The 16,497-nt window shown below is 42.1% G+C and overlaps 1 protein-coding gene across 1 annotated transcript in view; it reads left to right on the top strand.

Annotated features, from left to right (window-relative positions):
- The first annotated feature begins 472 nt into the window (after window positions 1-472).
- Window positions 473-16,497, top strand: part of LOC120044545 (heparan sulfate glucosamine 3-O-sulfotransferase 4-like) — a 91,588-nt gene continuing 75,563 nt past the window's right edge. The window contains exon 1 of the mRNA XM_038989202.1: window positions 473-1,086. Coding sequence (XP_038845130.1) covers window positions 473-1,086 — 614 coding nt within the window. The remainder of the gene's footprint in view (window positions 1,087-16,497) is intronic.

The following is a 16,497-nucleotide window of genomic DNA, read 5'->3' as shown; positions in this document are numbered from 1 at the left end:
AAGAACCACCGGATTTGTAATTGGCCGCCAGTGTATCGGGATGAAGACGTGCTTTGCACACTACTTCAAACACTTTGGCGTTCCCTTTTTTCTTTTTCCGTAAAATGCCAAGACTTCGTCCATCACATTCTGCACATTTCAAACCAGGCTGCTCATTTGGAAGGACGCCAGACCGCAGGTTTGCTAATCTGCAAATTCAGTCCAATAAATGGTGACATTGGCTGTCAGCGTTGGAATAAGAAATCGATAGGCTACTCAAAAAAGGGACGCGATATTCTTTCGGAATTTTAACGATCTATTTCCTGTGTCCTTATAACCATGCGAATTGGGGATATGCTGGAGTGGTTCAGCTACTCACATTTTCAAATGGAGCTTTGCTCATAGTGACAGATTATTGTTGTTGAGTGTCCATGCAAGTATTGGGGTGGAAACATGTCTGGCCACTTCTTTGAGAGGATCACTGCTATCAGAGATGGCATTTTGGTCCAGCACTTCGGTTTTTACCTCTAAAGTGCCCCGAAAAATGTTATTCATGTTCACCCTCTCCCTTTCTGTCACCTACTTGTTCTATAGCCTGATGAGCTGTTACAACTCGTTACAGTTCCCATTGCAAGAGAACTACGTGTACCAAGGTAGGCTGGTGACGGAGGAGACAACTTTCGTAACATTAAGGGAGAAACTTTATTCCACTTCACCCCAGGGCTATTTGGACGAGGAGCTGATAGAGGTGACTGCTGCCGAGAAAACGGTTGCAATTTCCACTGTCAAAGATAATGTGGAGACCGAACAAAGAACATTGGATTGGGTTCGGAATCAGGCGGCTCCGACTAAAACTGCCGCGGTGTATCAATCTCCCGCTCTGGAGCGGGAGCACCAGGAATTCAGCACCACGGACAACGAACTCAGGGTGAACTGCACCTCGGATTATGGGGTGAAAAAATTACCCCAAGCCATTATAATTGGGGTGAAGAAAGGAGGTACCAGGGCTCTGCTCGAAGCTTTGAGGGTCCATCCCGACATCAGAGCCGTTGGGAATGAGCCACATTTCTTCGACAGGAACTACGAGAAAGGGCTGGATTGGTACAGGTGCGCGCATCCACTCTCACTTAATAACCCTATCTGGTTCAGAGGTCTCATTACCCCACATAACATAAACCATGTGTTGGTAGATAGTCTCGATTTGTTCATATTTAAAATGCACTAGATTACCTCTAATAATACTACTAATAATAAGTAGGCCTATACCACTATCAATGCCATTATTCATTATAATCATAATAATCATAATAAAAGTAACAACTCTGATGAAAAATTGCCTACCTATTAGATTGGATATCTGCCAAGTAATTCTGCTTAAACATGTTTCTAGTCTAGTAAAATATCCCCCACTTGTTTTACATCCAACGATACAAAACAGTTGATCAGGTAGCCTCATTTTTCTATCCATTCCACTGCATCAAAATGAGAGCTAGACTGATTTGGATGATAAACTAAAATATTCATATCACTTAGAAACCACACCTAGGGAACAAAGTAGCCTTTATGCAGTACACCTTTATCTTCCTTCTGAAGTACAGTGAACCTAGTTTTGCAATAATATACAATGTTTTATCATAGTGTGCATGTATATGAACATAGCATGCAGCAATAGCCAAACTATTCAGTCGAACAGGTGTTCATGCGAGTGCATTCATTGGAACAATACTCAGATCCCACCTACAGTTGTGGTATTACCTTTCTACAGTGTTCAGAACTGCCCCTGTGCAACAGGCCTGGTTCCTTAGCAGTGTACTCTGGGTTTGGGATGTGATGTCCAGTTATTATTCATACTGTACCACATGTTCTGATAGTGTCACAAATATAGACAATCTTGCCTCATTTAGACAAAATGTATTTCCTTGTTTATTTCCATCTGATAATAGCTAGTTCCCAATATTGCGTTTATTTAGCAAATGCTTTGTAATGTCCACCATTGCAGAAAAAAAGTCTGGTTGCTTGATAACAAAATGAAAACATTCTGCGCTCACCATATCTGATTCAGTGTATATTGTAGGAATTGTGAAAAAGTGGTCATTTTAAAGCTATTTAATCTGACACAGAGCTGAAACCAAATGCATGTCGCTAAAGGCCTATTTAAGTCCATCTATCTAAAAGCCATATTGCCAGGCTTTTGCTGTATGACTGCATGGGGGTAGAGAGATCATCATTTTGATCAGCTAATCCAGATGTTTCTCTGCTGATCCTGAGTGTTGTGCCATCCATGTCTTCTCACATGCAATACATTCGAGGTAAAGATTCCCCCAGTCAGGTTCATCACCCAGTCATGCTTTTTCTTTGTTTTCCAACACTGTACATCTCACTGCCTCCTATGTGTTTTTTTTCTTCTGTTTATTAAAATATAAACAATCATGGCATTGAACCACGGTCTGTTTGAGGGTTCTTCCGTCCCTCTGTTTGACAGTGGCACTCACTCAATAAGGCGCCAGCATCTAGCAAGATGATGGTCTGACTAACCAGAGGAATGCTGGATTTCAAATGGACTCAATGAGCAGAGAATGAAAATGAAGCCAGCCAGTAGTACACAGAATCCCTGACTCTGTGCCTGTGCCAGAGGGATGAGTTGCTGTGCCTGTGAACCCAGTCTAGTACAGTGGCTCGGGGCTTTTGTATACAGGGGACCATCTGCATCAACTCATTGCAGTGTGGATGGGAGCTATGCTCTCCTCTGTCCTCGGCTGTTGGCTGTTCATTTAGCCCGTGTTAATGTGAGACGTTTCATTACGCTTTCAGTGTCAGGCTCATTAGACGACAAGATGACAGGCTTACATAAATAACACCAAAGTGTGCTTGTGTGTTTTAGTGCCCCTGAGCCAACCAAATCCCTTAAGCGCTCTTAACATTTATTTCTGCGTTTCGTCCTCTGAGTAATGTTAACCTCAGGATGACGTATGCAGAAATGTAACTATCGGGTAGCGGTGTTTTTTACACCCATGGGGACGATATAGCTATGTGGCTGTTCTGTCTGCCAAATTTGAACAGTGTTGTAGTGTGACAAGGGAAAAAAAGGTTACACTCAGAGCTATGTGATCTGCCCACGTCCTGATGCTACAGACAAAGCATGTCATTTTTGTGGATTGTTGCTGTTTTAAAAAATATACTACATCACGTCTGTGTGCAGGCCTACTGTGTAGGCAGTGTGCCTAATCCTATGACTGAAATCATGATCACGACAATTTAACGTTGGCTTAGGAGGTTGAGTCCAATAATGTTGTCAAACGCACTGAATCAATTTGGTTGTGCAGCGGTGGCTCATTTCATACTTTGTGTTGGCTTGGAGAGTTAGACACTGGCAGAGGATGAATGTGGTACCGTTGTAAAAGATTTAAAAGAAGCCAGTACAAATGCACAGCCTGAAGAGGTGTGCACTGAGAGAGCTATTCTGTGCTTGCCACAGTTATACGGTGCTCCAGAATCCCGGTACGCATACAGAATTCATCTGGTAGAAATATCAAGTGAAACATATTTTTATACCCCATCCGCTGGGCATATATTTCACAAGGAGTAAGTTAATCTTCTTGTTCATGAAATATGATGCAGCACCTTGGTGACATCTGTTTTACCCGGGTAACACAATGTTTAAAAGGCTTGTCGGGGAGGACCTTATGCCTTGTTAAACTTCTTACCGCTTTTGAGGAGAAGCTATAGTCTTTAACCAGCAGGTCATTCTTTCTGTGTGTCAGATCATAATAGCTATACCATCATTAGAGGAATCACGCCGTTGCCTGGAAGCCTATCTCGGGTTTAAATAGGTGCTGCAAAACAGCAGACAATTCATTGAGCTGGTATTTAGGAACAACTCTATTGCTTGTGTTACAGTTGATTTTCCAGGAAGATTATTTGGGTTGTACTACTATGCTGATCATATTGTGTGAGTTGTCAATGAAATGCATAGCTCTGAAGCGGCTCTGAGGTCTCCGAGCCCCTTATCATTGTGTTGGGAGAATGACACTTTGTAAGCCTTGTAAGCGATAAAAGCTGAGGCAATGTGACTGTAAATCTTTTGAGCTGTTTTGTACCTTTGCAAGGCTATGGCCCTGTGTTGCACAGTGTGACAAACAATAATGTTAATTTACAGTGGTGCTTATAACGTGCAGCACGGTGTTCTGAACGTGCTCTCCTTCCCCAAGCTATTTCACCTCAGGCGGAGGTCTTGGTTGCTGCCTGCTGGCTTTTATATGAGGTGGCCTTTAAAAAAGATGCCAAAGAATCAGCCTTGCCATCACCAAGGACTTTCTCTCTTTGTGTGAGTTGTAATGCATTCTGATCAATAGGGACCTACACAGCTCAGAAGCCCACACAGTGCAGGCTCTACACTCTGCCAAGGCCTTGCAATGAAGTGCTCTCATTCTTTTATCTACTTTTTCATCGAGGCTCTGTTTCCCACTGAATGGTGGAAAAAGCTTAACAAAAGAATTTCCAGTTTACTGCTTCTTCTTTTTCAGTAAATACGAAATGCTAGTAGTGTAGAGACCATGTCAGAGCACCATGTCTTTGCACTGCTGCAGGCCCAGGGGGACTCTGAGGAGAATAGCATGAATTCCAGCCCCAGCTTTATCCGCAACCTTCAGTGTAGTAAGACAGGACCCTCTGACAGGAAGTGTGTGTCGGAGACAGCGATCTATTGCTGAGAGTAGCATCAGAGAGTCTAAATCCTGTGTTTATCCCTTGTTTACCCCTGCGCTTCCACCTCAGCATGCAGCTCCACGGCTCAGCTCCCTGAGTCTTGCCACCAGACTAGGGGCCCGTGACTCCAGTCAGCGGGGAGATGGGATGGAGGGAGGTGGGCCAGATCCCTGAGCAGCAGGCTGGATGCCATCCCCTCCATCTTCCAGCTGGGCCTGTGCTGCTGCTTCTGCAGCGCCTCCACGTCCTCCGCTCCTCCCCGGCAAGCCGGAATCTGTCTGTGCCTGATAAGATGGCGCCAAGGCTCGCAAGGACGCACCTCTGGGTACTGGGATGCCAACGCGGCAGTCGTGGAATTAAACTTTTTAATTAGCAGCATGCCCCAGTGCCTGTCAAGAGAGTGGACCGCTGCAGTCAGGTTGGTCTCAACATCCCCCCTCCCCTTTTCCACTTGATTAAACTCCCAAGCACCACAGAGCCCAGAGATTCCACCAGCGTCCACAACAGAAACATATTTATTTCCTGTTCCAGCGCCTTTGACTGGATGCAGACATGGCACAGCGCTATGACACAGACGGCACCTTCCCACCAGAAAGCCTTTGTGTCATCTCTATCTGGCTGTTAAACATGAGTTTATGAAGGAGAATAATCAGAACCTTCAGATTGCTGCACCACCAATTACTGTCAGTCTGGATGAATATGGAAATTGGATCACACCTAAATAGCCTAATGTAACTCACTCTGTAGCAAGTTCCTACAACTATGAATGGCAGGTTTGTGTAGCCATTTACTCTTGTGTATAATCACATGCACGATACCTGTTACAAGTTAGCTAGTTAAATGTCTACTAGCTAGACATTTAGGTGTGTATAGCTATCTTATGTGTATGTGTCTCTACAGCGAAACTGTGGGAACAATTCACGGCACTTTATCTTTCCAGATCAACCATATCAGCAGGTATTATCAAAATAAGTCTAGTCATGAACACCATCCACACAGCATTGCACTGCCTGGGATTTTTTTTTTTCTGCAATGGAATCAGTGTTTTGTGTTGGGAGAATGTGGATTGAATTTGTTTTGTGTTACTCTAGGGTCAGCCTTGGGGGGTTATCTTAGCCTATTTCTATTGTGACACTAGAATTATGAAAGAAGTAACACTGCTGCATCCTTTGTGGCTTAGAGAGAGAACAAATCACTCTGGCAGTGGGTTAGTGCAGACAATTTCATTCTACCCCAGCTCCTTCTTGCTATTCACATGCAATACCTTACCCTCTCTCTTTGACATTCATTTCCTATTCCGTGTCATGGACAAAGCTACACCCAAACACATAAAGTGATCATTCTCCAATTCCAGTAAAGTTGACTTTACTTGAGCTTAGAATTTAATTTGCTGATTCAATTTGCCAACACAATGAATTGGCAATGGGGCATGGTTGCCATCAAGGCTCAGCCTCCCTTTAGGTTTGTGTCTGTCAAAATAGAACTGGATGTAATTCTGCCTTGCATTCTTCTCCATTCCATCGCCAATGGGAAAACAGGGAATTCTTAGACCCATATTTCAGTTCCATGTCATAGATGGATTGCCTGAAAATGACAGCCCCAGTCTCGCCTGTTAAGTGATTTATTTTGGTCCAAAAATAAAGTATAAACACAAGTCATTTTAAGCTTGAAAGGATTCCTATCTCCCAGGGATTATTTACTTGCCGCAGAATTGCCGTGATGTGCTTCTAGTCAGAAGGAACAATGATTCCATTCGGCAAGAATACTGCTTTACAGCCATCTTTAAATCTCTCCGAATAAGACTTCCTTTTGGGACAAATAAGCATGTCAATCATACTTGTCAAGATTCCAATTTTCCTTTAGCCTCTCCTGGAGCACTTGGTGCTGTGTATACATGCCCCTTATCGGTTGTGAGTGATGCAGTCTCATGACACAAACCCAAAAGCAAGCTGATGCATTGGTTCAGTTAGAGCAGGATTTTCTCTGACAGGGCTGGCCATGGAGCCAAGATGTCACGCAAGGGCTGTTGGGAGCATGTTTCAAATATGTGGCCGTGACCTGACATGTACTCCAGGAGTGTGTTAAGCTGAGGGATGTGGGGAGAGTGGAAATCATAACTTCTCCCTCCACGCTCCACCAGTAGCATTATTCCGCCTGCATGCCCATGACATATTACACACAGAGCTTATTCATAGGAAATACATCAGCTTGGCTGTATCAAGATGTAGGAATTAGCTTGAGATATAGTCTGGGATGACATGGAAAGCAATTGTCTTTTTCTTCAAGGACTTGCCAAAGAACCACTGACGCCACTGACGCCATCCACAGCTCACAACAATATTGACAGGCTTAATTCAATTATGGCAGTGCGATGTGCTGAGACTCCGGAGGTGTGAGCTAATTCCTCTGTTTACACCCCTGAGTCACTGTCACAAACAAAGAAATTCATTGGCTTCCAGGAGCTTGTTTGCTGCGATTGTCCCATTGCCTTTGAAGTTTCTCATCGCTTTAAGTTGTTTATTTATTCATGCTCTTTCTTTGCCTGAAATCACCATGGGGTATTCCGCTAGAATATTTTAGCACAGTGTGAAACAATGAAAGAGCTGAGTATTAGACATGTAAACTACGCATAACACAGTCCTTACATTGAGATGGTATTCTGATTCAGAGGGGCTGGGTTAAATGCGGAAGACACATTTCAGTTGAATGCATTCAGTTGTACAACTGACTAGGTATCCCCCTTTCCCTTTCTGTGTTGATTGGGCTTTTCAAGTAGGAAATCTTCACTGGGAGTTGTGTTTATTGAAACCCTTTTATAAGTATTTAGGTTTTCGAGTTTCAACCATCTGTATCAAGAATACTTTATTAATCAGACCTCCACCATGAGAATGCTGTCCTCTATTCTCTGTATAGGCTGGTGGAAGTGATTTTTATATAGAGGCTGTGGCATTGTGCCAAGCTCCTTTGAGACTTAGACTAAACTGATGAAATGCAAAAGGATGCTTTTAGGGATTATGCTAATTACTAATTGGTGTATAAGAAGGTTATTGTTTTTCCTGGATAATTTGGATTATTGGCATTAGAGATTTAGTTGCAAGTTAACGTGCTCTTCCTGTTTTAATGGGGCCATTAGCTCCTCCCAACCATGTGAAGCCAACTCTTAGTTAATGTGGCTGATAGTTTTTCTTTATGCCTTTAACATGCTCAGCTACACACACACGTGTGCAGGGCGACACACGAGGACATGTGTTTCGGTGCAATCATGTCAAAGATGCTTGTGTGTTTAAAAGAAAAGTGACATATCCCATAATCCTTCATGTATAGGGGTAAGCACAAAGGGGTACACAGTCAGACATCACAGGTACAATCACGTTTCCCCATGGTCTTGTTTTTCTGTTGAATGTCAGGATTTAGCTATGAAGCTTTTTTATTGTTCCAAAAAAAGATAGATGCCAAACTGTAGTTACAGTGTATTCACAAGATATGTTTCAGAGCAGGATGAAAAGATAGGAGTGAAAACATGCCAACCCATACCCAGGGCTATAGCAGGATTAGACTCTCTTTTTGTCTGATGTTTACCTTTATATATGTGAGCTACACTTGGTTATTCATCCCATTCATTTTCAGTATGCCTGGGATGACTCTGCTCACGGTCGCCTTCCACTCCCATCGACCTCCAGTTTGTTTCACATCTGCACGACTCGAGGAGGGAGAATGTTAAGTATGAATTGATTTTTAAATAAGCATACATTTACCTTCAGACACCTGCGGAACATATTGGGCTCGTGCTGTATTGCAAAACAGGCTATTTTAATTGATCTTTGTGATGAACAATGAGGACAGACCACCCTGTCTTTGGAGTCAAGGTGACTTTGGCATCACAATCCTATACCGAGTCCCTTGTTTTTTTTATGATGGGACAACTTACCATGAAAGCGCATCTGGGCAGAGGTGAGAAGGTAACAGTGCTGTAACTAATGGGTTTATTTAATTTAATTTACTGGCTGTGGCCCCCAGATCATTGGAGGCATGCTGGCCACAGTGAGATTGAGGTTGCAGTGGGAAAGAAAGAAAGATTAACCCTCTTTTCAAAAGGGCAAATTTCACTCTCATGTCATGCTGGATTTTCTTGCCGAGATAGCAGGCCAGTATAAATCTGCAGAACTAAATGAATACAGGTTTGCGGTGAAATGGGCCTCTCAAGCTTATTTCGTACAAGCCACCTAATCAACGTCACGCTGGGGAATCGGTCATAAATGAAGGCTTTGTCAACATGTCCTCAGATGGATGCAAGGGAGCATTTGCAATAACAATTGCTTCTGGATTCGAAACGTTGACGTACCAACGGAAGGTCAATTGGGCATATCTAACACGACTGAAGTTTTTTTGAGGGGATAGTTGTGAGGGCTGGTATTTTCCTAATGATTAAAGGTATATAATTCTGTAGAACAGCTTGGTAGGGTTGTTGCTGTCATCATTAACACAGGCTTTTAGCTAAATATTATCTTTGATGCCATTGTTGTAGTCACATGTCACTCCGTATCTGTTTCTGGCCACATTGTCTCCAATTAACAGTCTTACAATTTTCTGATGCAATCAGTGGAATATAAATGAAGCAATCCCAGCAGCCTCTGGCTCTGCGTCGTCTCAGCCTCACAATGAATCACTCGCTGTTAGATCTGTTTTGTAATAAACCCACTTTTTACAGGGCTAAACACGTACTCACTGCACCTTGGGTAAACTCAACAAACGCTTCAGGGTTTCAAAATTAATGTGGCATAATAATTAGTTAACCAACAGTGCGATGCCAGAGGAAGGAATTTTACTCCTTGTGTTTAATAACAGATAGTTTAATTTGCCTTGCTACTAATGTTGCATGTGTTTCTTCATGCTCTTTAATATTTGGGACTCACTTAGCTGGCTCCTTCCCTCCACACAGATGGATCTGCACAAATATACCCATTTGATGTTTTTCCTTTCAGTAGATTTTTGGTTTGTGGTGGCAAGACAGTGTAAAACACTGAAAACTGCCTACAAACCACTGATGGTTGCTCACGGCGGAATCCGATCAAAACAAAGAAGCTGTGTTTGGTTAGTTCACTCGGTCAGCCATTGGCTGCTTGATGGGCCGGTCTGCATTCTAGTGGATGTTATTGTACATTTTTAGGACTGAGGCATTGTCTCTTATTGGGTACCCCAGGTGTAATATGATCACTTTCCCTCTCACCTGTCTGTTGGGATAACCCAACTCTAAAGCTGTGAGAGGGGTGTGTGTTGTTGTGTGTTCGAGACGAGTGAATGTCCAAAGCCAAACCAAAAAGGCGCTAGACATTCCACGGCACCACCCATAGATGAAGAGACTAACACTCTTAAAGGCCAGTGCAGTCAAAAGTGTGATATTCTTATGTTTTATATACATTTCCACACTATGAGGTTGTAATTGTGAAAATGATGATAATGCCCTTTAATAGGGATAGGCGTTCCGTCAACAGGACAGTTGTAAATCATGCAGCGCCTTGTGTCACGATCGCAGATTTTAGAGAAAAAACAAATGTCGTTATATATAAGTGTCTTATATTGGCTGAAAGCTTAAATTCTTGTTAATATAACTGCACTGTCCAATTTACAGCAGCTATTACTGCGAAAAATGCCATGCTATTGTTTGAGGAGAGCTCCTAACAACAAAACACTTTTTTTCACCGCGATAGGTTTGATAAATTCACCTCTGAAGGTGAAATGTGTACTTACATTCTGAAATCTTGCTCTGATTTATCATCCAAAGGGTCCCAGAGATAACATGAAGTGTCGTTTTGTTAGATAAAATCCTTTTTCATATCCTAAAAAGGTCCATATAACATGCACAATCGATTTTGTATTTCCACTCATTCAATTTACAAAGAAAGGAATCTGTGAAAATCTAACCCTAAACGTTGTTTCAACCAGTCAAATCAGGTCTGTATGTATTCCTCAGAGATCCTAGAATGTAACTAGACTTCACTATATCATTAGGGGTGTAGTATATCCTATAGGACACCAAATTTGGTCAGAGAGTGACGCCTTCATGGCATGCCGATGACATGTCCGGTCTTCATTTGATCGACTGTATCTTTGTCAAATAAGCACCAATCGGGGTCAAACAAAGCTAGCTAGATAGCCAATGAACTGGCCTTTGCAGTAGTATCCGGAAACCATGTATATGTCGCAAAATGTAGCTGCCAACCTTTTGCGACAACATGCCTTTTCCCTTTGGACAAAAAGTATAAGAATATTCATAGTTATGAAGTTATGAAAACTGGTTGTTTTGCAAATGTTGAACTTATAATATGGGTACTAATACTGGAAAAGCTAAATCAAAGTCCAAGTATACTGATTCGATGATATTCTTGCAGAAAAATGTAATATGAATGCAAATGTCTCCTTCACGATTTGCCCAAATGTACCTGGGTGACTTCACACTAAATGTCATGTAGTTCGCTCATACTTCAAGTATGAAACTTTGCACATACACTGCTGCCATATTGTGAACACCATCAGAATTACAACCAGAGTGATGGCTGGAACTGGGACCATTCTCTTGCATTTCAAAGATGGTGGTATTTTCTTCTACCAGATCTATTGTGTTATATTCTCCTACATTCAATTCACATTTCCACAAACTTCAAAGTTTCCTTTCAAATGGTACCAAAGAATATGCATATCCTTGCTTCAGGGCCTGAGCTGCAGGCAGTTAGATTTGGAGAGGTCATTTTAGGCAAAAATTTGAAAAAAGGGGGCTATCCCCATGAAGTTTTGGTGGGATGCAGTTTTGGACTGTCTGGTGTAGGGTCGTCGACCGATTAATCTGCATGGCCGATTATAAATGCAGGGTATATGCAGCAGCTTGGGCCGCCGGCTCGTTGCGAACTGTTGACAGGCCATTTATTCCTAACAAAGACCGTAATTAATTCACCAGAATTTTACATAATTATGACATAACATTGAAGGTTGTGCAATGTAACAGCAATATGTAGACTTAGGGTTGCCACCCGTTCGATAATATACGGAATGGTTCCGTATTTCACTGAAAGAATAAACGTTTTGTTTTCGAAATGATAGTTTACGGATTTGACCATATTAATGACCAAAGGCTCATATTTCTCTGTGTTTATTATATTATAATTAAGAGAGCAGTCTGACTGAGCGGTGGTAGGTTGCAGCAGGCTCGTAAGCATTCATTCAAACAGCACTTTCCTGCATTTGCCAGCAGCTTTTCGCAGTGCTTAAAGCACAGCGCTGTTTATGACTTCAAGCCTATCAACTCCCGAGATTAGGCTGGCAATACTATAGTGCCTATAAAAACATCCAATAGTCAAAGGTATATGAAATACATATGGTATAGAGAGAAATAGTCCTATAGATAATATAATAACTACAACCTAAAACTTCTTAACTGGGAATATTGAAGACTCATGTTAAAAGTAACCACCAGCTTTCATATGTTCTCATGTTCAGAGCAAGGACCTTAAACATGAGCTTTCTTACATGGCACATATTGCACTTTTACCTTTTACCCCAAATTGAACATGTTTCATTATATATTTGAGACTAAATTGATTTTATTTATGTATTATATTAAGTTAAAATAAAAGTGTTCGTTGTTCTTTCAGTATTGTTGTAATTGTCATTATTACAAATGTATATATAAAAATCGGCCGGTATCGGCTTTTTTTGGTCCTCCAATAATCGGTATCGGCGTTGAAAAATCATATTCGGTCGACCTCTAGTCTGGTGACATCACAAGGCGGTAAATTAGATAAAATAACTAAAATAAAGATAGTTCCAAACCTTTTCAGTTTTCCACCACCCACCCCCCCTCACTCAGACTTTTTTTTTGAAGATCAGTCTTGAATTTACAACTGATTATTTTCCCTTTCATGAGATATAGACAGCTTGCATCATCTCTTGTTTTGTAGTTTTTTTGTGCGCTTTACTATAAATATTGTGAAGCGGAAAAGGTCTTTGTAGATCTCATTAAATGTTCCATGCATTTTACATACAGTATGGCATTTGGTTCAACTTGAATGATAACTGCATTAGTTCCCCAATTGTCTTCATTCTACTACATTCTAGTTATCCGTATTCAAGTGTTTCATCATCAGTGCATGATGGCATTGGGCACCTTTTTTTTTTTAATGAAACAGCTCCATTGGACTACTGCTCTCACCGGGAGCCTTCACACTCAGATTAGCCACACCGTGTCTCTAAATTGTTCTGACGGGTGATTTGCCCATAGTCTTTTGATGAGTTGTTCACATTCTGATATAGCAAAGTTCCTATACATAATAATTCCACCGTAAACGCCATTCACAATTGAATCATAGATGTCTTTGCTTGACTGAGTGCACCAGTTTATTTGTAAATATCTGAACTTTTTGGTAAAATCCCCTTAGATATGGTTGAAATACTGGATGCTGCTTCTTGCTCTCCCTTCCCCCCCACTCAAACCACTCCCAGACAGTCCTAGCAAAAATCTTGCTTGCGAAATTGTTTATTTTTGACCATTTTCATTTAAACAATCGCAGTAAGGTACTTAATTTTTACCCAGAAATGATTTAATATTGAGATAAAAATGACTGGATTGGCCCTTTAAATCCAGGTTATCATAAACCAGTCCACTCATGCCACCGTCAGACTGCAGCTGAAGTGTAGGTTGAGTTTAGGTTATTGCAGTGTAAGTCAAAATGACTTATCCTCACAAGTTTGAACAGGAAAAGAGAAGGTAGGTAATATAACTTTTTCATATTGCGACAGCGTCTTTAGAACGGCATTCGAAGACTAGCCCTAGTAATACAGGAGTATGGTAATGAATATCAGTGAAAAACACTATAGTGTTCAGACAAGCCTTGACATTGAAAGGGCATGCCCTCCAACTCAAATAAATGGTGCCCCACAGAGCCAGACATGGCCCTGGCATTCCCCGATTTTAGTTCCTTTTGTTTCACGAGTCAAGGGCCTTTTTCTATCAGACTTGTCCATTATCTGAGTCTGAAAGACACAGCAAAGTCCACCACATGGTCTGTCAATTTGTGAAACTCACCAGAGCAGTCCTGGTGTGATAATGAATGTAATTTATTTCCTCCTATGGCACAGACACAATTATTTCAAATGCCTGTGGACCTGTGCATGCGGCAAAGTGTAAGATACACCAAATAGTCATCTTCACCCACTCCTAGATGGAAATAATTGTCAATGATGATGTATTTCTTTATTATAAGGAAAGTAAATGTTTTAATACAGAAACATGTTCCAGTAGGGCTTCAATAGGAACAGGAATATTTCCTAATAATATCACGTGGCTTGGAAAACTCCTGGCCCCAGCATCAACCACGCATTTCTTAACATTCTACAATGCTGCCCGCTGTGCTGGTTCATCTATCTGGCTTGCACCCGACCAGAACTGACAACCCACTGGATTGACTGACTGTCACCAAGGCACCCGCTATAAAACCATATCAGCCCAGCCTGAGGTTGTGATCCCAGCCTCGTGTTGTGTCTGGCTGGGGCATGTTTGTTTTGGAGAGAGCACTCTGCCTTCCTTGGCTGTCCTCTTTATTGCAGCGGCCCCTAATAGCTTGATTTAATGCACTCTCAGAGGTCAGATATTGCGCTGGCAGCCACAGACCACTTCCTTCCTCACTGCCCCATTAATAGCAGCAAACAAATCAGAGATGCACTGTAAATTCTCTCCCTGGCATATCGGAGCTGTTTGGATGGGAGACGTGGACAGATTTATTATGGGGAAGAAGGATATCTCTAGAAAAGACTAGCCAGGTTTTTTTCCCCTCTCTCTCCAAAACATGGGCTGTGTGAACACTAATTAAATGTATTATTCCCAGTAGGATAGCTTAGCTAGTGTTCCGTCACATATCCTCTGATCCTTATGATATGTCTGTGCAAGATGTGTACTGTATGTAGAGTCATGTACAGAGTCACTCAAAGCCTGTTTATCCTGACCTGCTTTTCACAGGACTACTTCCTCCAAACAAGAAGCTCAATCTCAAGTGGTTTATTTCGTCATTGAGGTTCGCTAATTGTGCCTTGTAAAAAGACTAGATGTGTACAGTGACAGTCATAAGCATATCAGTCCAGAACATTTGACATTGTGCATCTTGGCTTTGGAGAGTCAGGTGTTGTGTTTAGGGACTATCACCTAAATATACACTACAGGTCAAAAGTTTTAGAACACCTACTCATTCAAGGGTTTTTCTTTATTTTTACTATTTTCTACATTGTAAAATAACAGTGAAGACATTTAAACTATGAAAAAACACACATGGAATCATGTAAACTCAGCAAAAAATGAAGTCCCTTTTTCAGGACCCTGTCTTTCAAAGATGATTAATAAAAATCCAAATAACTTCACAGATCTTCATTGTAAAGGGTTTAAACACTGTTTCCCATGCTTGTTCAATGAACCATAAACAATTAATGAACATGCACCTGTGGAACGATCATTAAGACACTAACTGCTTACAGACGGTAGACAATTAGGGTCACAGTTATGAAAACTTAGGACACTAAAGAGGCCTTTCTACTGACTCTGAAAAACACCAAAAGAAAGATCCCCAGGGTCCCTGCTCATCCGCGTGAACGTGCCTTAGGCATGCTGCAAGGAGGCATGAGGACTGCAGATATGGCCAGGGCAATACATTGCAATGTCTGTACTGTGAGACGCCTAAGACAGCTCTACAGGGAGACAGGACGTACAGCTGATCGTCCTCACAGTGGCAGATCACGTGTAACAACACCTGCACAGGATTGGTACATCCGAACATCACACCTGCGGGACAGGTACAGGATGGCAACAACAACTGCCCGAGTTACACCAGGAACGCACAATCCCTCCATCAGTGCTCAGACTGTCCACAATAAGCTAAGAGAGGCTAGACTGAGGGCTTGTAAAAAAAAAAGTGCTCTTCACTGACGTGTCGCTGTTTTGTCTCACCAGGGGTGATGGTCGGATTCGCGTTTATCGTCGAAGGAATGAGCGTTACACCGAGGCCTGTACTCTGGAGCGGGATCGATTTGGAGGTGGAGGGTCCGTCATGGTCTGGAGCGGTGTGTCACAGCATCATCGGACTGAGCTTGTTGTCATTGCAGGCAATCTCAACACTGTGCGTTACAAGGAAGACATCCTCCTCCCTCATGTGTTACCCTTCCTGCAGGCTCATCCTGACATGACCTTCCAGCGTGACAATGCCACCAGCCATACTGCTCGTTCTGTGCGTGATATCCTGCAAGACAGGAATTTCAGTGTTCAGCCATGGCCAGCGAAGAGCCCGGATCTCAATCCAATTGAGCATGTCTGGGACCAGTTGGATCGGAGGGTGAGGGCTAGGGCCATTCCCCCCAGAAATGTCTGGAAACTTGCAGATGCCTCGGTGGAAGAGTGGGATAACATCTCACAGCAAGAACTGGCAAATCTGGTGCAGTCCATGAGGAGGAGATGCACTGCAGTACTTAATGCAGCTGGTGGCCACACCAGATGTTGACTTTTACTTTTGATTTTGACCCCCCCTTTGTTCAGGGGCACATTATTCCATGTCTGTGGAACGTGTTCAGTTTGTCTGTTGTTGAATCTTGTTATGTTCATACAAATATTTACATATGTTAAATTTGCTGAAAATAAACGCAGTTGACAGTAGAGGATGTTTCTTTTTTTGCTGAGTTTAGTAACCAAAAAAAGTGTTAAACAAATCAAAATATATTTCATATTTGAGAATCTTCCAATAGCCACCCTTTGCCTTGATGACAGCTTTGCACACTATTGGCATT

Source organism: Salvelinus namaycush, chromosome 3 (assembly GCF_016432855.1).
Source record: "Salvelinus namaycush isolate Seneca chromosome 3, SaNama_1.0, whole genome shotgun sequence".
Taxonomy (NCBI): domain Eukaryota; kingdom Metazoa; phylum Chordata; class Actinopteri; order Salmoniformes; family Salmonidae; genus Salvelinus; species Salvelinus namaycush.
This window is presented reverse-complemented; position numbering and strand designations above follow the sequence as displayed.